General features: G+C 40.5%; 1 protein-coding gene across 1 annotated transcript in view; it reads right to left on the bottom strand.

Moving 5' to 3' along the window:
- Positions 1-22,103, bottom strand: part of GNAQ (G protein subunit alpha q) — a 294,806-nt gene that overhangs the window by 185,589 nt on the left and 87,114 nt on the right. Inside the window, exon 2 of the mRNA XM_082843253.1 lies at positions 3,935-4,119. Within this exon, the coding sequence (XP_082699379.1) occupies positions 3,935-4,119 (185 nt within the window). The remainder of the gene's footprint in view (positions 1-3,934; positions 4,120-22,103) is intronic.

Here is a 22,103-nt window from a genome sequence, read left to right as displayed (position 1 = left end):
AGGAAAGCATAAAATAATAGTGATGAAAAGTGTACCTTTTGGAAAGTAAGAAATGACAGAGTAATCTATCTCATCATTGAATGCCTTGCACCTAGTGGAGCCTTAAATGGATCTTTTGATTTGACTAAGCAACAAATATTTGATCCCTTTCAACATCAGCTATCAAACACTTGTGTTTAGGAAAAAGTCAAAGTAATATTTAGAAATAAATAAACCCGAGCTCACAGTGTTCAGAAGAAGTCCTCAAACACATTCTCTTACTTGGGCTGAGTCCAAGCAGCTCACCTATAAATATTACTTGTTTGGGAAAGAAAGTCCAAGAACAGGATAGTGGATACACGCCCAGGGAGGAATTAATCTGTGTTTTTGGTAAAAGTTTGCAATTTATTACAAGCTCCCCTGGAAATGAAGATCCCTGGAACACTGAGTAAGGGCCCTGAAGAGACATGCAATGCAACACCACTACCTGGGGCAGAGGTTATGGCCTGGACTCCCCTTGACCACTGTGCCAGCCCCCAGCTAACCAGTGAGACTCTCAATTCAATGTAGTAACACTTACACAAGAGCAAAAGAAATTCCAATATTTCAGCATGGCAGTCCCCTAGCTAGACCAATTTCACAGCAAACAAAACTGTGAACAATTCCTCAGTTAAGAACGGGCCATATCATCTGTAAGCTACATTCTGCTTTACAGAATATATGAATTTAGAAGCAAGAACAAAAGTTAGGCTGGACAATACTGGAAAATGTTTGTTTTTATTAATGCTACTACCATAGATTATGGCCAATGTGGCAGTAGGTGCAAAGAAGCTTTTTAATAAACCAAATGGTTATTTATGTTATATCTTTAGGGTCACAAAATAATACAAATCACAACACACTGCCTCTAAGTAATTGCTAATAAAATGCACACCAAGTCCTTTAAACTATTTATAAAATATTAGAGCATACTGTAACCAGAAACTTCTGTAGGAAGTTCTAACCAAGACATAAAATATTATTATTATTAAATAGGTATCATAAATATAAGAAAATAAAAAATTCAAACTTCTTAGCCTGGATTCAAAAGCTTTCAGAAGCACATTCTAAGCCTTTCTTTCCTTTGATTCTTATTTCTTCAGTTCTCCTCTATAGGAATTCTGTTCTAGTAAAACTGGCCAATTTATACACCGCATGCACATACCTTCTTCTGAACATCTACTCTAGCCATTCCTCCTCCCCAAAGTGCCCCTCCCTCAGCTCTGCCCTTGCCTCTTTCTGGACTGCAAATTTCTGCCTAGCCCTGGTTAACCTTCTCTGCCTCCCTGACAGCCCATTGCATTTATTCCCTTATGTATCAACAGCTATCTATCGATTTGAATAATCATTTCAACAATGGTGAGGGGCAGGAGGGGAGGCACTCAGCTGTTTAAGCTTACAAATTATTTACCTATTCATAAAGCAAGTACCTTTTGAACACCTACTGTGTACAAGATACAACACCAGGGACAATGAATAATGCCAAGATGGAATTGACACAAGATTTACTTTCAAAGAGCCTAGAAACTAGTCAGGAAAATAAGATCAATACCCAAATCATCATAACTAATACAAGCTAGGCAACTATCAATACTCCAGTATGGGTTCTGCAAGAGGGTGGGATCACTTAGTACCACAGGGGGAGCAGAGAAGAATGAGGAGGAATCGGCAGTTGGGTGGTACAGGAAGGAGACAGACGACATTATTTCCTTAATAAGCTTTAACAAAGGCAAGGAGGGAGCGGAGCTCAGGAAGTTAATGGAGGAAGCAAAGGGTGATGCTTTAAAATTCATACACGTTGTAGAGAAAATGGAGCAAATGTGAACGTAATTTATATTATGAACTAAAGGGAATTAAACGTATTGAGGAATTCAGATGTCAGTCACTATATTAGGCAGTATGTTAAGTAACCAAGAGATGTGGGAAGATTTCACAGGATAATTATGATCTCTGAGAAAAATCTGTATTATTATAATGTTTTATGATGTTGATTTTTAACTGAACGGTATCCAACACAGTAAAGTCTGCTTCACTAGAATTGATACAAAGAGCTCAAATAACACACATTAAGCATTCTTCAATGTGTTCTATGAATAGGGCATAAATTCCACATCATCTTCTACATCTGTGTGTCTGTACAATGAATGATCTTCATATGAAAATTTAACACCAAGGCGAGATCCTGAAGGATTCTTCTGGAGCACCAAGAAAGAGATGAATTTTTGGTATAATTAAGGAGATGGCATTATACTTTAATGTGTAAACTGGCAATATGTATGTATATATGTAAAATATACAAACAAACATCAATTACACCACACATGTGGTAACTCAGACAGAATTCATCAGATCGTCATGTTATCAACCAACTGTAGATTGGAAAAGTCACTGGCATTTTAAAAAATTCCTTCTACAAAATAGTCTTACAATTCCAACAAAACAAGCATGCCACCTATTTCAGAAACTCGTTACACTGAGATTTCTTGGGGGGTGGGCTGGGGGAGGGGGGGACCCTGATCCTTTTAAATTCAGACTGCTTCCATATCCAGGCAGCCTCATCTGACTCAGGTACCATATTCCCATGAACCTACCCAGATCTTTTCACTCTTGAGAGTAAAAGCAGGGAGGGTTATTTGTGGAGAGACTCTCGTTGCCATCAGAAAACTAACTGTGAAGGTATCAACCTGATAAGAAGCAGCCAGTTGATTTCAGAGAACCACCCCCCAAAAAGAAATGCCCGATTTGAAAATGATCTGAATATTTAGAAGCTTCTAAATGGTAGCAGAAGCGGAGGTACAGAGAACTGCTTTATTTTACCTATGATTCATGTTTGTGAGTTACATCTCAGTTAATGAGTCACACTGGGCATGCCAACTTCTTCCTAGTACTCATTGATACTGGTATATGGAAATATCCTCAAGAGTAGATTATCAAGAGTACTGAGAGAATGCAAGTTCTGACTGAAGGTCCTAAAATAAATGTAGGTGCAAAGGTAATGTTTTATAAACAAAAGGTGAGGTTTTACCAACTTATTATAAGATGAGCATCTACAAGTTGTAAGGAACAAAGACTACATCCATCAGTAGACATACTGACTGATTAACAGGAAGACATTTCTACAAATTCCAAATAGATTCCGCTTCCCTTATAAACTCCCAGCATAAACTCAAACCTGGAGACACCCTCAGATGCACCAACCTTGTTGGGCATTATGTAGCTATAATATTTGGAGGGTGATTAATTACAGCAATTGTTTTCACCTGAATTAAAAAAAGATTTTTTTTTTTTTTCTATTTCAAGTAAGAAAAAATGCTGAATATTGGGAAAGTTTGCTTGTTTTGTAAAAAGCTAAAAATTAAATTTTTTTTTCCCCTAACCCTTTCTCAAGTGATTTTAGAAGTTTCCATTACTCTAATACAACTCCAGAGAAACGTGTTTGAAAGGTTACTGGAAGTGACAGGTGGGCCTATTTTCAAATAAAATTAAGCCTGTGGTACTACTGAAAGGAAGTCACGAAATCCAAAATTAAACTGGACAGAATGGTCTTAAGCTGTTTTTGTTCTTTTTTCAAGGGAGTACAAAGAGTGGGAGGTTGAAGCAAGGCCACTGCTTCTCATCTGAATCCCCTCACTTGGGTCAATTTGTCTTGAACTGACAAACTGTCTTCTTAAGGTAATGTGTGCCCCTACATTTTAAACATCCATGTATCTATTGTTGAATATCCAAACGTCCTTCGGTGATATCACTAAGAATACAACTCCAATTTTTTATAGCTATAACTTTAAAGACTTAAGGAAAAAAACCAGTTATAAACAACTTGTTGAGCCATTGAAAGCCCCATGTAGGATGAGATGGAAAACGTCCATTAAAAAAGCCACCACACATCCCAGCTCTTCCCAGGAGGAGCTCCGCCTACCTTATTGTGCTCGTACTTGTAGGGGATCTTGAGCGTGTCCATGGCTCTGATCATAGCCTGCATGGCCGTGAAGATGTTCTGATACACCAGCTTGGTGAAGCCCCTTTTGTCTTCATCAGAGTAGCCCGACCCGTGGATGATTCTCATCTGCTTGATAAACGTACTCTTGCCACTCTCTCCTGTCCCTGAAAGAGAAACAACAGCAGCTCATCAGACCATGAGACCTTCTCACAGTCTCCCAGACAACTAAACTAGGAACAGGCCTTGGACGTGACATCTCCAAGGGCCTGCTCAGAGGGGCATCACCAGAGGGGGAAATGCCACCTATGGAGAGCACTCAGCAAAATTAGAGGAGTGACAGTCCATTTCAGAGGCAGATGAGCTTTAAAAGAACAAAACACTGTCACCTCTTTGGAAGCTGCTCAGCATGGAATTTTGATAGTGATTTGTAACCACGTATCTTATATGAAACACAATAAAAATAGCACCGTTTGAACAGAATGAACACTTGATAAAGCTCTCTTCCCTGGAGAATGTCTGAAATGATTCCAGGAGGCTGGGATATTTAGCCAGGATTTGGATCTGAAAATGACAATGCACTCACACAAATGCTGATCAGAGAGCAGTAAGACAAAAATGCCTGAAAATTTCTAGACATTTTCTCTTATTTTAAAATGGGGTATATGGAGAACACAGTACCCAAATAAGAATTAGCATTTTTCAGGACAGCAAGTATCAACTGTATTTATTTCCGGGGGCTTTGGTCACCTGAGTTATGCCAAGGAACCACTGAATCCAGAGAAGACACAGTGACTCTCCTTCCTTCTGCCTACTCTTAACTATGACACAGAAATTTACTGTTACTGGATTTTTTTCTTTTGTGTTCTCATTTTTCCCTTCTTCAATATTCCTTTTCAGTTACCATAAGCCTGAAGATAATCCATAACAAAGCTACAAATGCCTGTGGGGAGGAGGAAAAATGGAAACATGAGATCATTTCACTGAACGACAACATATTTCTTCTATAGTGAATCTGAAACTGTGAATCTAAAAACTTCATTTTTTAAAATGTAAGTGGTTTTGGGAGTATGTAACTTCATTTCTGAATATCTCCCACTCACTTTCAAATTTCCTTGAAATTTCCAAAACAATAAATGTCTTTGTCTTCTCCTAACAATGTGGGGAAAAAATTAAACGTTTTTTGGATATTAAACATGGAAGAATATAATAATAATACACAGGATGACTACAGCGTCCTCATTGCCATTTCCTATCAACAAGGCATTAAAACAACAACAACAGCAACAAAAAGGTGTAAAAGGAGAACTAAAAACTAGGAATACAACATCTGTCCTAATTTTGTTTGGTTTTTCTGGTGGTTGGATTTCATTATCTTTATAAACAATCATGAAAAATTCAAATAAGTATTACAGTTTTCATAGAAGCACTCTTAAATGACTACAGATGTCTTGGTAAACACAGAAGCCTCACATAGTTACAGTGAAAGATGATTTCTGGCCCCACTGTCCAGTGGTCACCGATTCCTTTATCCTTTTCATATGACTTTTAATAAAGTGATCTGCAACTTCTTGAAATATAAAATGAACACTTCCTTTATCATTTTCACATGACTTTTAATAAAGTGATCCGGAATTCCCTGAAGTATGAAGTTAACACTGCAATGTGAATGCTATCAACCCATTTTAACAAGATTAATTCCAAGGAGTTAAAAATGAACTTCTTATAATCCCATCCATGAATACTGGGAAAAAAAAAAACCCAGAAAGTATTTTAAAAGCTACAAAATTGTTTCTCATTACTAGTCAACAATTTATAGAAAGAAACCAGTATATTTACTTTCTGAGCAATTCAAAGTATGGAAGCAAAAGACCTAAATCGCTTCTCTGTTTATTATCCTTATCCCAGAACCAACAGCTTGCTCTGAGGGCCCAACTAGAGACATAATCATCAAATCAGAATCTCTGCCAGTTTTTTCCACACCAAAAACAAGAAGAAATCTTAATACGTGAGGTTAATGGTATGAAAAGAAAAGGCAAGAGAATCGAGCAAGAGGCCTCCTCCTAGCTGAGAGGCTTTTATATACTTACCCTCTCAAAATAAAATCAAGAAAGTAAAAGAAGAAATCTTAAACCACACTGGCTTGTGTGTCACTTAAGTTGTGTTGGGCAAAAGCAGTCAACGCTTAGCCCCTCTTGGGATCTACACTAATTAAGCCCCTAGACATCACCCTAATGAAGACTCCGATTATAGGTGGAATACGGGACCCAAGAAGAATGAAGTGGGGAGAGATTGAGAGGAAACAAAAAAGAATCCAAAAATCAACTCCAAAGTAAGACATGTTCCTGTTGCCTCAGATACACCCAGGGATCCTCTCTCTCCATTTTACCGTCTTGCTTGGTGGCCCGGGAGGCTGACTGGGAAGGATTTCACATCAACAGCTCTCTTGCGCTCGGTCTTCCTGGGTTTAGTCCATAGGAGACACCAGGAGGAGACCAGAGAGCAAGAGAATGAGGAAGGTGTATCTATTTCCCCAGTTTGCTCCCTGCAAGGGAACCACAGATATGCTGTGTCCCCTTCAAAAGGCCACAGCTCCTGCTGGGTGGCCCCCTCTGGGTGACTGTACCTGCTCCCTCACCTCGCTGGCCCCTGGTTACTGCACTCATTAGCCCTCACTGGTTACCGACACCTGGTCAGCACCTTTTAAACAGTCCCTGAACACGACTCTTCTCAGTCACCTAGCTGGAGTAGGCCATCTGTTTCCTGCTGAGACCCTGACAGGTAGAAATAGCCAAAGGAAAGCATGGGCAGCTTAATAAATGAAGGAACAGGAAGGCAAGGGAATGGAAGTACCCTCTCTTCTTCTTCTGCCCTTTCTCTATGAATCTTGCTGCTTTTTTTCTAGTCACTAATTCACTCTTACAACCAATCATGATGACAGAGCCCAAAACCAGAATCCAGGGCTCGCTCCTGACCCGCCCCCAAAAGTACTAATAAATCTAATACTTGACCCCCAGAGTATGTACACGTGAGCCTACCTGTCTCCCCGCAACACACACTTTAAGACTGATCTCCAATCCTGACAGAGGAAACAGTCAGTCATCTCCACCACCTGAATATCCTCTCTCTTATAAAGGAACCAAAAGAAATTTGTGGTCAACCCTTTATACTTTGCCACTTTTAAATACACTGTCATTTTATCCTTTCAAAACTCTATGAGACAGATTTTTTTTCCCTCATTTCGTGGAAAAGAAAAGGCCTTGGAAAGGTGAGGCATCTGAGCTAAGATGACACGGCTGGTAACTGGCAACACTAGAGCTCGAGCCCAGCCTCCGGCTGCCCAATTTTGGTTTGGCAATACTTCCACAGTCATGGCTGCCCAAATCCAGGATAATTAACTTTCACTGCCCGCACTCTAAAAATGTCTCCACCTGGCTTTGACTACACTCAACTTTCATCCATCTAAACCTAATTCTGAATTTCTGAATACTACTTCAATTAATAGGGACCCATTTTGATTCTTGGTACCATCTTCCAAGACTGGCCATCCCTCCCAGGTAAATTTTACTCACAAATTTAATACTCACACTTTGATTCTATTGTATAAATGCAGCAAATTCAAAGTGAGGGCAAGCTTCACTTAAGAGAAAATCTGTGTAACGCAAATGTTGTAGGTACAATGATAAAAGTAGTCAAAGTATTATTCTGTAGTATGGACTAAAACATCAACCAAGCAAAGAACTCAGCTTCTTTGTTCCGGGAAAAGAGTTCTGTCAGGGAGACAAATGAACAATTCTTCACAAATGTGTAAGCCAAATTTCATGTTCTTCTCCTCTTTTCATAAACTTATACAATATTCTCAGGGTTCGAAATGGACATTTTATTTCATTTAATTTATGCATGTTAATGGGTTTTTTCCCCCTATACTTTGGCTGTGTTGGGTCTTCGTTGCGGTGCGCGGGCTTCTCATTGCAGTGGCTTCTCTTGTTGTGGAGCACAGGCTCTAGGTACGCGGGCTTCAGTAGTTGTGACACACAGGCTCAGCAGTTGTGGCTCACGGGCTCTAGAGCACAGGCTCAGTATTTGTGGCGCATGGGCTTAGTTGCTCCGCAGCATGTGGGATCTTCCTGGGCCAGGGCTTGAACTCGTGTACCCTGTGTGGGCAGGTGGATTCTTAACCACTGAGCCACCAGGGAAGTCTCAGAAATGGACATTTAAAAAATCTACTCAGGATTAGAATTGAAAAAAAAAAATCTGTAACAATAAAACAAACCCCCAGCTGTTCCAAATTATAAAAATGATGCTTCCTAAGGCCACATGGAAAGCATAATGAGAGACTTCACAATTCTTTATCTCTGAATGAAAGAAAGCAGACTTCTACTAGTAGGTTGCTTTGTGAATCCAGTGCTGGCTAATCTCTTTTCACAGCAGAGAGCATAAGTAACTCTTAACTTACCTAAAGAAATACAAATCTACTATCTTATCAAAGCCATTGATAAAATCAAATCTAGGAAGGAGCCCTTACATTAAATCTAGGGGGTGGGAGGCTCCGTCTTCACTAATTTGAATATATCTCCAATCATATTATTTAATAACAAGCATCACACACACAAGGATGTGAGTCCAGAAAAGTCCTGCTTTTCTCCTTCATTGGTCTCTATAAATGTGGCTGAAAATTTTCTCTAGAAAAGTTATTTGTACCTTTGTTTAAGTACTATGCCTTTTCTCACCCCAGCCCATCAAAACACCCAGAAATGAGACTATTTAAGAATCATGCTATTTGGGACTTCCCTGGTGGCGCAGTGGTTGAGAATCCACCTGCCAATGCAGGGGACACAGGTTCGATCCCTGGTCCGAGAAGATCCCACATGCCGTGGAGCTACTAAGCCCATGCGCCACAACTACTGAGCCTGAGCTCTAGAGCCCATAAGCCACAACTACTGAGCCTGTGTGCCACAACTACTGAAGTCTGTGCACTTTGAGCCTATACGCCACAGCAAGAGAAGCCACCACAGTGAGAAGCCCGCGCACTGCAACGAAGAGTAGCCCCCGCTCGCCGCAACTAGAGAAAGCCTGCGTGCAGCAACGAAGACCCAATGCAGCCAAAAATAAATAAATTTACTTTTTTAAAAAAAATCATGCTATTTAAAAAGGCCACTTCATCTAGCATGCATAATTGATTTTGAGGGATACTTTCTTCCCTGCCCACTGGATCAGGACAAGCCACAGAGAGCAATCCCAGTTCACTTCACATGTCCTTCCATCAGGCCAAACAACAAATATGAATTTATATAATATCCTACTGTGGAGGGCAACACTCTGTAAGCTGTTAGAATATGTGGCACATTCAACATACACGCTTTCTCTCTCACACACACAATCGGATGCTTTAGGCTTTGCCAAGATCTTTTCAATACAAGAGGATTTCCACGTACAGCTTCTACCACAAATCCATGTTTATTCTACGTATCCTACTCATACTAACCATCTATACATTTACACTGATTACTCGGCCCATTCTCAAGATGCAGCCTGTAATTAGTTCCCTCCAATTAATCTCTAAAAGCAGGACAATTTTTCTTTTTTTTTGGCTTCTTGCTCAGCATGTTGTTGTTTTTTTTAAATTTATTTTACTGAAGTTAGTTTAGGAGAGCACAGGCTCCAGACGTGCAGGCTCAGCGGCCATGGCTCACGGGCCCAGCCGCTCGGCGGCATGTGGGATCTTCCCGGACCGGGACACGAACCCATTTCCCCTGCATCGGCAGGCAGACTCTCACCCACTGCGCCACCAGGGAAGCCCTACATTACCTTCTTAATGGTAATGAATTGTCATTTACTGTTGAAAGCAATCATGGACTCAGTGGTTCCTTCTTTCCCACTGAAGCTGGCTTCCTGGGCTACACTTTTATCAAAAGGCTGTGAAGCACAATCCACATATACACAAGAACTGCTCAGTGCACTAAAAATGTCAGTTACGACTATCACTGTCTGAAGAACGCGGTGTGACCCATTTCCACACACGGCCCCTAGAAAACAATCACTGAACACTTCACTATCAGGAACTTCAAGGGTTCATTCCCTTTATCCTGAGAGAAAGTCAGAAAATAGACCTTCTCGGGGCCTCTTACAGGCTCAGGGAGACCCACACCACTGCCACTTTTTCTAGGCTCCCACCCAGGAAAAAGAAGAAATGCCCAAACAGAGTTCTAAAAACTGTGGTATTTAAAGCTGTACAATGAATATATTCGTTTTCTCCTTCTAGTGCCTTTCATGACTGTATTTGGAGATATTGTCAAACCATCAGAAGTCTACATCTGAAGCCTTTAATTAATGTGAAAGCTCAGGCGAAATGCCCCTGCCCTCTTGATTGGCCAGCACCCAGATAAAGAGCAGCTAAGAACAAACCCTAGTCTCAAGGAGCTCAATTATAATCCATGTATGTGTACTTAAGGTCCACTGGTTGCGGCCAAGAGTCTAAAATACGGAATCTCAGCACCACCAAAGCTGAACCTGGGCTACTTCCACATAAACTTTGATAAAACAGAACCAGAAATTTCAAGGAGGAATTTTCTACCCACAAGCACATCATCAACCAACCCACACCTGCAAAGACTTAATAGCACTGAGATAAAAGTGATTTAATAACACTGTGTCAAAATGCAATCCATGTGTTGTCCACATTCTGGGTTATATACTTAAAAACACACGTATTCTGCCTCCCGCCCATTTTCCTCCACTTAAATTGGAAGCCTGCTTGTGAAACTGAACAGCTCTAATACCAAAGTCACCATTACTTCCTCTTCTTTAAATTTTCTTTTTTTTTTTTAATTTATTTTGGGCTGTGTTGGGTCTTTGCTGCTGCACGCTGGCTTTCTCTAGTTGTGGTGAGCAGGGGCTACTCTTCCTTGCGGTGTGTGGGCTTCTCATTGCGGTGGCTTCTCTTGATGCGGAGCACAGGCCCTAGGCGAGTGGGCTTCAGTAGTTGTGGCACGTGGGCTCAGTAGTTGTGGCTCGCCGGCTCAAGAGAGCAGGCTCAGTAGTTGTGGCACACAGGCTTAGTTGCTCCGCGGCATGTGGGATCTTCCCGGACCAGGGCTCAAACCCGTGTCCCCTGCATTGGCAGGCAGATTCTTAACCACTGCACCATGAGGGAAGTCCCTCCACTCCTTTAAAGACTGTGCTTTAAAGGCAAGGGTGGGAATACTTGACTCTTTACCCCCAGCAAGGCTGAAGAAGGTTCTAGACAGTTTTTAAAATGCAGCACGGAAATTAACTGAATTTAATATCACCAACTGTGAGTGGAAACTGAATAGATGAGTAGGTTAGTAGTAACCAGGACTATGAATAATAACTCTCATCCAGTTAAGTTGTTTTTAAAAGGAAAGACAGGCAAAATGCATTGAAAATGCAATCTACTGAAAATGTTTGGGAGAGGGAGATTATCTAGTCCTGGGCTTCTCGAAGTAGTAAAACCCTCCTGGGTAAGGTGCTTCCAAGGTTACTCAAACACACAAGAGCATTTTCTTAGAATGTCCATTTTACCATCATGTGTTCACTGTAAACATCCATGTATGAAAAACTAGCATCAGTTGACTGCACCACCTTCCGAATATACCAAAAGCCATTAAAACGTACACTTTAAAATGATGGATTTTATGGTATGTGAATTATATCTCAATTTAAAACATTTCAAACTGACATCAGTATAGTTTGGAGAAGAACAGGAAGTTTACATGAATTTTCAGGCCAAACTTCTTCAAAAAGGTTACTCTGCGCCAACCTGTCCAACCTCCCCTGCACCCCCAGACCTCTCCTCCTCCAGGAGTGCCTGTTCACTCTCTTCTGCCTCGGGATGTGTTTCAGAGAAAAAGTTTAAGAAGCCCTGAACTCACTTATTTTACAAAGGAGGGAAGGAAAGTGACCTGTTCAAGGATTCTGCTGGTTGAAAACTAATTAGGAAGAAGATGGACTGTAATCTACCAAGGCCTCCTGTCTGTTCAGGGCTCTTGATCTTATGTCCTTGTAAACTTTCTTTTTATAAAACATTTTTCCAACTTAAAAAGTTATAAATATTTATTATAGAAAATTCAGAAAAACAGAAGAGGAGTTTTCAAAATTGCTAAAATCTGAACATTTTGGTATATTGCTTTCCAGATTCCTTTTCTAAGCAAATGTTATCATAAGACTGTGTGATAATTTAACAATTCCCCTGTCACAACACGTTTTGAGTACTTCTAATTTTTCACTTTTATAAATAATGTTGTGATAAGGAAAACATCACAGAAACGCAACTAGGTGAATGAGTTGTAAAGGCTCTGGCCATCCTATAGTAGTACCAGTTGACACATCCATCAGATACTTCTTTCCCCACTTTTTTTTTTAAAGCAACATTACTGTGATACAGTGTTTTGTAATAAGAAATAATATTCTTTAAAGCTTTTGCACAGCAAAGGAAACCGTAAACAAAATGAAAAGATAACCCTCCGAATAGAAGAAAATATTTGCAAACGAAGCAACTGACAAAGGATTAATCTCCAAAATATACAAGCAGCTCATGCAGCTCAATAACAAAAAAACAAACCTAATCCAAAAATGGGCGGAAGACCCAAATAGATATTTCTCCAAAGAAGACATACACAGATTGCCAACAAACACATGAAAAGATGCTCAACATCACTGATCATTAGAGAAATGTAAATCAAAACCACAATGAGGTATCACCTCACACAGGTCAGAATGGTCATCATCAAAAAATCTAGAAACAATAAATGCTGGAGAGGGTGTGGAGAAAAGGGAACCCTCTTGCAGTGTTGGTGGGAATGTAAACTGATACAGCCACTATGGAGAACAGTATGGAGGTTCCTTAAAAAACTAAAAACAGAACTACCATATGACCCAGCAATCCCACTACTGGGCATATACCCTGAGAAAACCATAATTCAGAAAGACACATGTACTGAAATGTTCACTGCAGCACTATTTACAACAGTCAAGACATGGAAGCAACCTAAATGTCCATCGACAGATGAATGGATAAAGAAGATGTGGCACATATACACAATGGAATATTACTCAGCCATAGAAAGGAACAAAACTGAGTTATCTATAAAGAGGTGGACTCTGTCATACAGAGTGAAGTAAGTCAGAAAGAGAAAAGTAAATACCGTATGCTAACGCACATATATGGAATCTAAAAAAACGGTACTGATGAACCTAGTGGCAGGGCAGAAATAAAGACAGACATAGAGAATGGACTTGAGGACACAGAGTGGGAAGGGGAAGCTGGGACGAAGTGAGAGAGTGGCATGGACATATATACACACTACCAAACGTAAAATGGATGGCTAGTGGGAAGCTGCTGCATAGCACAGGGAGATCAGCTCGGTGCTCTGTGACCACCTAGAGGGGTGGGATAGGGAGGGTGGGAGGGAGAAGCAAGAGGGAGGGGATATGGGGATATATGTATGCATATAGCTGATTCACTCTGTTGTACAGCAGAAACTAACACAATTTTGTAAAGCAATTATACTCCGATAAAGATATTTTAAAAAAAGAAATATTATTATTTGGTCTTCATCCCAGTTTTTGGCACAGAGCTCCTAAAACCCTTGGAATTTCATAAGCAAAGGGAGCATCAGAGGTGTTTTGTTATGTTAATGAGGTGACTTTGGGAAAGTGCCTAAGGATGGGGACTGGTTACCAGGGCAACCAACCAGGAATCGAGAAGTGGAACTTTCACTCTCACCCCTGACCTCTGAGGAAGGGAGGAGGAATTGGAGATTGAGTTCAGTCACCAGTGGCCAATGGTTTAATGGCTCATACCTATATAATGAAGTCTCCATAAAAACCCAAAAGGACAGGGTTCAGACAGCTTCTGGGTTGGTGAACACGTGGAAATTTGGGGAGAGTGACACACTCTGGAGAGGACATCGAAGCTCTGTGCCGCATCCCACTTACCTTGCCCTATGCATTTCTTCCATCTGGCTGTTCCTGAGTTATATTCTTTTATAAGGAACCCACAGTCTCTAGTAAGTAAAATGTTTTCCTGAGTTCTGTGAGCTGCTCAAGCAAATTAATCCAACCCAGATGTCATGGAAACATCTAATTTATAACCCTTTGGTCAGAAGCACAGGTAACAACCTGGACTTGAGATTGGCATCTGAAGTGAAGAACAGTTCTGTAGGACTGTACCCTTAACCTGCGGGATCTGACCCTATCTCCACGTAGCTAGATCCTAATCTCTCCCACTTCAGAAATCCGTTTCTACCCTTCTGTATATTCTGCATATGCTGCCTATCCTGGTTCCTCTTTACAGCTCTGTGACCTTGGGGAAGGTACCTGGCCTCCCAAAGCCTGTTTCCTTATCTGTAAATACCACTATCCTACTGCTCTGCTCTGAGTTTTCAGTGAGTTAATCCAAGTAAAGCACAGTGTCTGATACATAGTAAGTACTCAATAAATACTACCTATAATTTTCAGTGTAAAATCAAGAAGAAAAATGACAGAATAGTCTGATACAGGGCTGGGGGAAAGGCAAAAACTAACTAATCAAGAGAAGAGTCTGATACAGGGCTGGGGTAAAGGCAAAAACTAATCAAGAGAATAGTTTAATTCAGTATTTTTCAAAGTGAAAATTAATGCCTCCCAAATCCATGATGAACAAAATACCACAATTTTAAATAAGGCTACTTTATTTATAATAAAGCACAGAGCTGCACTGTCCACACTGGCATCTGAGAAGCTGCTTTAAATTCTGTATCCAAGGCCAGTATCTTACTCACCTTATTCTAGTCTAGGCCCTGATTTTAATTCTCCACTCCCCAAATTAACTGAAATAATCATCTCCAGTATCTCAATATTTAAAGCCATAGTGTTTGGATATTTTTAGCTTGAATTCTTTATTCACCATTTTATTGGGTACATGCTGCATTCTGTTGGGTGAATGCATACATTCTTGCAGGTATCAGAACATAAGACACACCGTCCTTGTTTTCACAAGGGGAACACATAGTGTGAGTGGCAGATGACATATAGAAGATAGATGAATTAAAAAAATCCGGGGCTTCCCTCGTGGCGCACTGGTTAAGAATCCGCCTGCCAATGCAGGGGACACGGGTTCGAGCCCTGGTCCGGGAGGACCCCACGTGCCGCGGAGCAACTAGGCCTGTGTGCCACAACTACTGAGCCTGCACTCTAGAGCCCGCGAGCCACAACTACTGAGCCCGTGTGCCACACCTACTGAAGCTGGTGCGCCTAGAGCCCGTGCTCCGCAGTGTGTCGGGGCCGCCGTGGTGAGACGCCTGCACACCGCAACAAAGAGTGGCTCCCGCTCACTGAGACTAGGGAGAGCCCGCGTGCAGCAATTTGGAACCCAATGCAACCAAAATTAAATAAATTAAAAAATAATCCAATGGAGACAGGTGCTATGCATTGAAGAATTAAAGAAAAACGAAATACAGAGTGACTTAGGAGTGACTAATTTGGGAGGCCAGAGACAGCCTTTCTAAGAAGGTACCTTTAATGCTGATATCTGAATATTCAAGATCTAGCCCCCCCCCCCCCACACACACACCCAGATTCGAACAGCAAAAAAATGGAAACACCATTCCAAGCAGTAAATCAGCTGACTCAGAGGTCAAAGTGGGAACAAGCTTGCCTGGTATGTTGCAGGTACAAGAGGGCAATGTGGCCGAGGTGTAGCAGTTACTGGGAAAGAGGAAGGAGAGAACATGGGAGCTCAGCTACAAAGGCAGAGGCTACGTCACACAGGGTGCTGTATCTTAGGAAACAAGCTTGGATTTTATTCTAAGTGCACTAGACGGCTTTGGAGAATTTTAACCAGGGAAGTGATATGGTTTGATTTAAGCTAAGTAAAGAATGGATTGTAAGAACAAGCAAGTAGGATATTTCAGTAATCCAAGCAAAAGACAATGGTAGTATGGACCAGGATGGCAGCAGACATGATGGAGAAAAGTGGAACAAATTCAGGATCCAGTCTGGAGTTGGATGAAAAATGGGTGGTGAGGGGAAGAGATAAAACAGAGATAACTCCTAGATTTTTGGCCTGAGTAACTAGATGGATGGACGCCCTAGATTCTTAGCGAAGCCTGAAAAGGAAAAGATTTGGGCAGAGAGAAGCATGTTCAGTTTGAAATGCTTATTCACTCCAAAGAGAACCAGTTTTGTACACTTACAACGTCTGCTGCACTTACGTGGAGGACACACATGAAATACAAGATTCAGCTTGTGTCCTATATTCTCTGGGCCTTCAACAAAAGCCATGACTGAGGTCTTTATGCTAATGGATGAGTCAGAGAAGACTGCAACACTGGGGCTATAATTTCACTTCCTATGAGATAAAGCTCCTCATGTAAAAGAATATGAAACTTTTTAAGGTCTAAGTTACACACACTTATCTATTTGTTTATATTTACAAGGTGCTGATATTGCTACATGTACAGCTCTTTAGAGAATATTATTTGGGATGCATGAAGATACCATAAAAATACCAAATCATCATCATAACATTTTAAGAAGTAGGAACCCTTCAGAATAAATATCCACCCACAGACTTTTAACACTGATTTTTTCAGAAAATAAAAAACATGAATAGTAAGTGGTCCAGATTTTTAGGTTACACATAATCATAAACTGCATACTTTAAAAATGCACTGGTTGGAAAATGACCAGACATCACACTCTGGAAAGCACTCCGAAGGCCTCATCAAACCAGTAAATACCTGCTCAGAATAGAATGGCTCGTGTGGCCCTCCCTCAAGGAAAGCAACAAATTAAATCTGAAGTGGAGGAAAAGGCCCAGGACAGACCTGAAATGCCATTTTCCACTTCATTTCATATTCCACAGAAGATGCTATACAGGCAGGTGTGTGGAAAGAGCACTGGCCGAGGCTGGCCCCACCAGCAAGAGCGATCCTCACGTGGTCATCTGGCCTCCAAATGCTGAAGATGAGGGGAACTGGCCTGGAAGACCTCAAGGGCTACCTCCAGCTTTTGGATTTTATGTTTATTTTCCTTCTCTGTATGTAGTAGAGAGCATTAAAAATCGTTCATTTTACTTCTCATGAGGCAGGGAAATAAACCTGACCTATTATTTTTACTATGTATTCAAATATTAATTCCAATGACTTGACTTAAAACTGTAGTGGCCTTCTTTCAAGGTTAATATGTCAAGATTTTTTTTTTCTTTTACTCATGTGGTTCTTCACTTTGAGCCTCTAAAAATAATTATCTTTCGAGGTAGGAGAATTAAGGTGCTGGAGGGAGGGAGTGAGCACTGCTCCAATTAAAAGAAGCAATGATCTGGGCTGTCTCACAAGACACATGGGCATTCAAACTGCATGCTTTTTTGAGTGAATATCACTCCAGTATTTCACTTAATGACACTAGGAATACTAGGAAGGGCTTCTATACGGTCCAAGTCAGCCTAGTAAGCAAAAAACTAGGAAAGGATCCTGAAGAGACTGCACCACGGAAAACAAGAGTTAGTGAATCTGCTCACTCATGTAGAGAGCAGTTATCAAGCTAGCAGAGACTTTTAAAAGTTCAGGTGGCATCTGAGATATGCTAAACTAAACGTACAGAAATGTCTCCCTTCTCTTAAAGGAAGAGAAAGAACAGGATTTAAAAACACACACAAAAGCGAGCCAAACCTATGCATTGTTCACATTTTTAAAGTTCTCTCTTGGGGGGAAATGTTGATCAAAAACCATAGTACCTGCTGTGGGTGTCATTATTAGCATGAATACCACCCAGCCAAAGACTTGTAAAACTAATCATTTCCAAATGGCTAATTTGGGAGGACTCAAAAAACGCACCATGGAGAGATGCTTTAGCTAATCATTAGGGTTCTCTGTTCCCCCAGAAACATAAAACAAAAATAATTTTTAAGATTCAGCTTTTTTACTCTTCCAAAATATAGCAGAGGGAGGAACACTCCCAAACTCATTCTATGAGGCCACCATCACCCTGATACCAAAACCAGACAAGGATGTCACAAAGAAAGAAAATGACAGGCCAGTATCACTGATGAACATAGATGCAAAAATCCTCAACAAAATACTAGCAAACAGAATCCCAACAGCACATTAAAAGGATCACACACCATGATCAAGTGGGGTTTATTCCAGGAATGCAAGGATTCTTCAATATATGCAAATCAATCAAGGTGATACACCATATTAACAAACTGAAGGAGAAAAACCATATGATCATCTCAATAGATGCAGAGAAAGCTTTCAACAAAATTCAGCACCCATTTATGATAAAAACCCTGCAGAAAGAAGGCATAGAGGGAACTTTCCTCAACATAATAAGGGCCATATATGACAAACCCACAGCCAACATCGTCCTCAATGGTGAAAAACTGAAACCATTTCCACTAAGATCAGGAACAAGACAAGGTTGCCCACTCTCACCACTCTTATTCAACATAGTTTTGGAAGTTTTGGCCACAGCAATCAGAGAAGAAAAGGAAATAAAAGGAATCCAAATCGGAAAAGAAGAAGTAAAGCTGTCACTGTTTGTTTGCAGATGATAGGATATATACACAGAGAATCCTAAAGATGCTACCAGAAAACTACTAGAGCTAATCAATGAATTTGGTAAAGTAGGAGGATACAAAATTAATGCACAGAAATCTCTTGCATTCCCATACACTAATGATGAAAAATCTGAAAGTGAAATTAAGAAAACACTCCCATTTACCACTGCAACAAAAAGAATAAAATATCTAGGAATAAACCTACCTAAGGAGACAAAAGACCTGTATGCAGAAAATTATAAGACACTGATGAAAGAAATTAAAGATGATACAAATAGATGGAGAGATATACCATGTTCTTGGACTGGAAGAACCAACATTGTGAAAATGACTCTACTACCCAAAGCAATCTACAGATTCAATGGAATCCCTATCAAACTACCACTGGCATTTTTCACAAAACTAGAACAGAAAATTTCACAATTTGTATGGAAACACAAAAGACCCCGAATAGCCAAAGCAATCTTGAGAACGAAAAACAGAGCTGGAGGAATCAGGCTCCCTGACTTCAGACTATACTACAAAGCTACAGTAATCAAGACAGTATGGTACTGGCACAAAAACAGAAAGATCAATGGAACAGGATAGAAAGCCCAGAGATAAACCCATGCACATACAGTCAACTTATCTTTGATAAAGGAGGCAGGAATGTACAGTGGAGAAAGGACAGTCTCTTCAATAAGTGTTGCTGGGAAAACTGGACAGGTACATGTAGAAGTATGAGATTAGAACACTCCCTAACACCATATACAAAAATAAGCTCAAATGGATTAAAGACCTAAATGTAAGGCCAGAAACTATCAAAGTCTTAGAGGGAAAAACAGGCAGAACACTCTATGACATAAATCACAGCAAGATCCTTTTTGACCCACCTCCTAGAGAAATGGAAATAAAAACAAAAATAAACAAATGGGACCTAATGAAACTTCAAAGCTTTTGCACAGCAAAGGAAACCATAAACAAGACCAAAAGACAACCTTCAGAATGGGAGAAAATATGTGCAAATGAAGCAACTGACAAAGGACTGATCTCCAAAATTTACAAGCAGCTCATGCAGCTCAATAACAAAAAAACAAACAACCCAATCCAAAAATGGGCAGAAGACCTAAATAGACATTTCTCCAAAGAAGATATACAGATTGCCAACAAACACATGAAAGAATGCTCAACATCATTAATCATTAGAGAAATGCAAATCAAAACTACAATGAGATATCATCTCACACTGGTCGGAACGGCCATCATCAAAAAATCTAGAAACAATAAATGCTGGAGAGGGTGTGGAGAAAAGGGAACACTCTTGCACTGCTGGTGGGAATGTGAATTGGTACAGCCACTATGGAGAACAGTATGGAGGTTCCTTAAAAAACTACAAATAGGGCTTCCCTGGTGGCGCAGTGGTTGAGAGTCTGCCTGCCGATGCAGGGGACACGGGTTTGTGCCCCAGTCTAAGAAGATCCCACATGCCGTAGAGCGACTAGGCCCGTGAGCCATGGCCACTGAGCCTGCGTGTCCGGAGCCTGTGCTCCGCAACGGGACAGGTCCGCATACCGCAAAAAAAAACAAAGACTCATGTACCAAAATGTTCATTGCAGCTCTATTTACAACAGCCAGGAGATGGAAGCAACCTAAGTGTCCCTCATCGGATGAATGGATAAAGAAGATGTGGCACATATATACAATGGAATATTACTCAGCCATAAAAAGAAACGAAATTGAGTTATTTGTAGTGAGGTAGATGGACCTAGAGACTGTCAGAGAGAGTGAAGTAAGTCAGAAAGAGAAAGACAAATACCATATGCTAACACATATATATGGAATCTAAGAAAAAAAAAGTCACAAAGAACCTAGGGGTAAGACAGGAATAAAGATGCAGACCTACTAGAGAATGGACTTGAGGATATGGGGAGGCGGAAGGGTAAGCGGTGACAAAGTGAGAGAATGGCATGGACATATATACACTACCAAACGTAAAACAGATAGCTAGTGGGAAGCAGCCACATGTGACCACCTAGAGGGGTGAGATAGGGAGGGTGGGAGGGAGGGAGACGCAAGAGGGAAGAGATATGGGAACATATGTATATGTATAACTGATTCACTTTGTTATAAAGCAGAAACTAACACACCATTGTAAAGCAATAATACTCCAATAAAGATGTAAAAAAAAAAAACAAAAAAAGATTCAGCTTTTTTAAAAAGCTGGCACATTTAGCAATGGAGGAGGAAGCGGCCCCTTTGTAGTTAATGCTCAGGAAGCTCTGAAGACAGGGACATGAGATGCCCTCTGTTTTAGATATGAATACTCCAACGCGATCTCCAGTGATGCATCTTGGATATTCACGTGTGCTGCCCAAAGAGAGAGGGACAACATCTGGCACCACCAATTGATGTCAAGACAATTTCGCCAGCCCATTAAAGAGTTGCCCTATGATTTGTTTTATTAATTTAAATTTTGTCCTCTAATTTATTTTGCCTGATGCCCATATGTTTCTCCACTGTTCAAGCCAATGACAATAACAGACATGCAGCAGAATGGTAATGGAGCAGGGCTCTGCCTTCTGCTTTTTCCCCCTTCGGTTTTTTCAAAAGCAGCAATGGTCAACCTGAGTCTCAAACAAGAAAGGCCTTTTTCCTTACTCTTTAGAAAGTTACATGTGGAAATACGCCTTTTTACTGAAAGGAGAATATGACACACTCTTTGCTCAGAAGGATCATACCTAGAAACGTATAAACCAGTGGGCAGGAAAAAGGAAAGGGCAGACTTAAAACCAGATTTGCTCCTTGAGGAAGTAAAAGAGAAAAGCACATTGGTGCAATTTATTAATGTTTAGTAAGGCTTGCACATATGATGACTTCCTACTATTTGACTGATAAAAGAGGAAGTGAAACTAATTACCCTCTTAATTTAAACTGAGTCTCTCCTCTTGCTACACAATCCATGGGATTATTCCAAGAAACAAAAATTAGAGTTAAAGGGAAAGAGATTCATAATCCAAGATAATGAACAGCTCTTGGTTTAAGGCCCCATGACCCAACAAATGTTGTCCAAATTATTATTAGTATATACTCATCTGTGATTTCTTATAAACTGACCTAGTAATCCATTAATATAACATTTGAGGTTGTGTAACAATAGTAGTTTGAGTAAAAACGAAACAACCAGAAACCAACCGTTTTATGTGCAGCCTTTTCTCTTTCATCACAGAAAAAATAGAAAAGTTCTTACTGCATCTAATGAAAGACTGCATTACCTAGACAGGGCTTGCTTACTTGAACCAGTAAAGAAGTCGGCAGAAATTCAATCAACTGAATGCAAAATATTAAAATAATTTTTTTAAAAAGGAAATACTGAATCACTAGGCCTTGCTAAGTAGAGTGATTATTTCCAGGCATTTGTAAAACCACACACATAAAAACATGCACTTGTGTGCATGTGTGTATACAGAGACAGACAGACAGACAGACAGACAGACACACACACACACACACACACACACACACACACACACACACACAGAGCTGGGGCAGGGCTTCCAAATCCAAATGCTTTAGCCTAATGCTGACACTATAATCACTTGCTTATCCTGTGAT

This window comes from Leucopleurus acutus (assembly GCF_964270905.1).
Source record: "Leucopleurus acutus genome assembly, chromosome: 7".
Taxonomy (NCBI): domain Eukaryota; kingdom Metazoa; phylum Chordata; class Mammalia; order Artiodactyla; family Delphinidae; genus Leucopleurus; species Leucopleurus acutus.
Note: the sequence above shows the minus strand (reverse complement) of the source record. Positions and strands in the feature narration are given on the sequence as shown.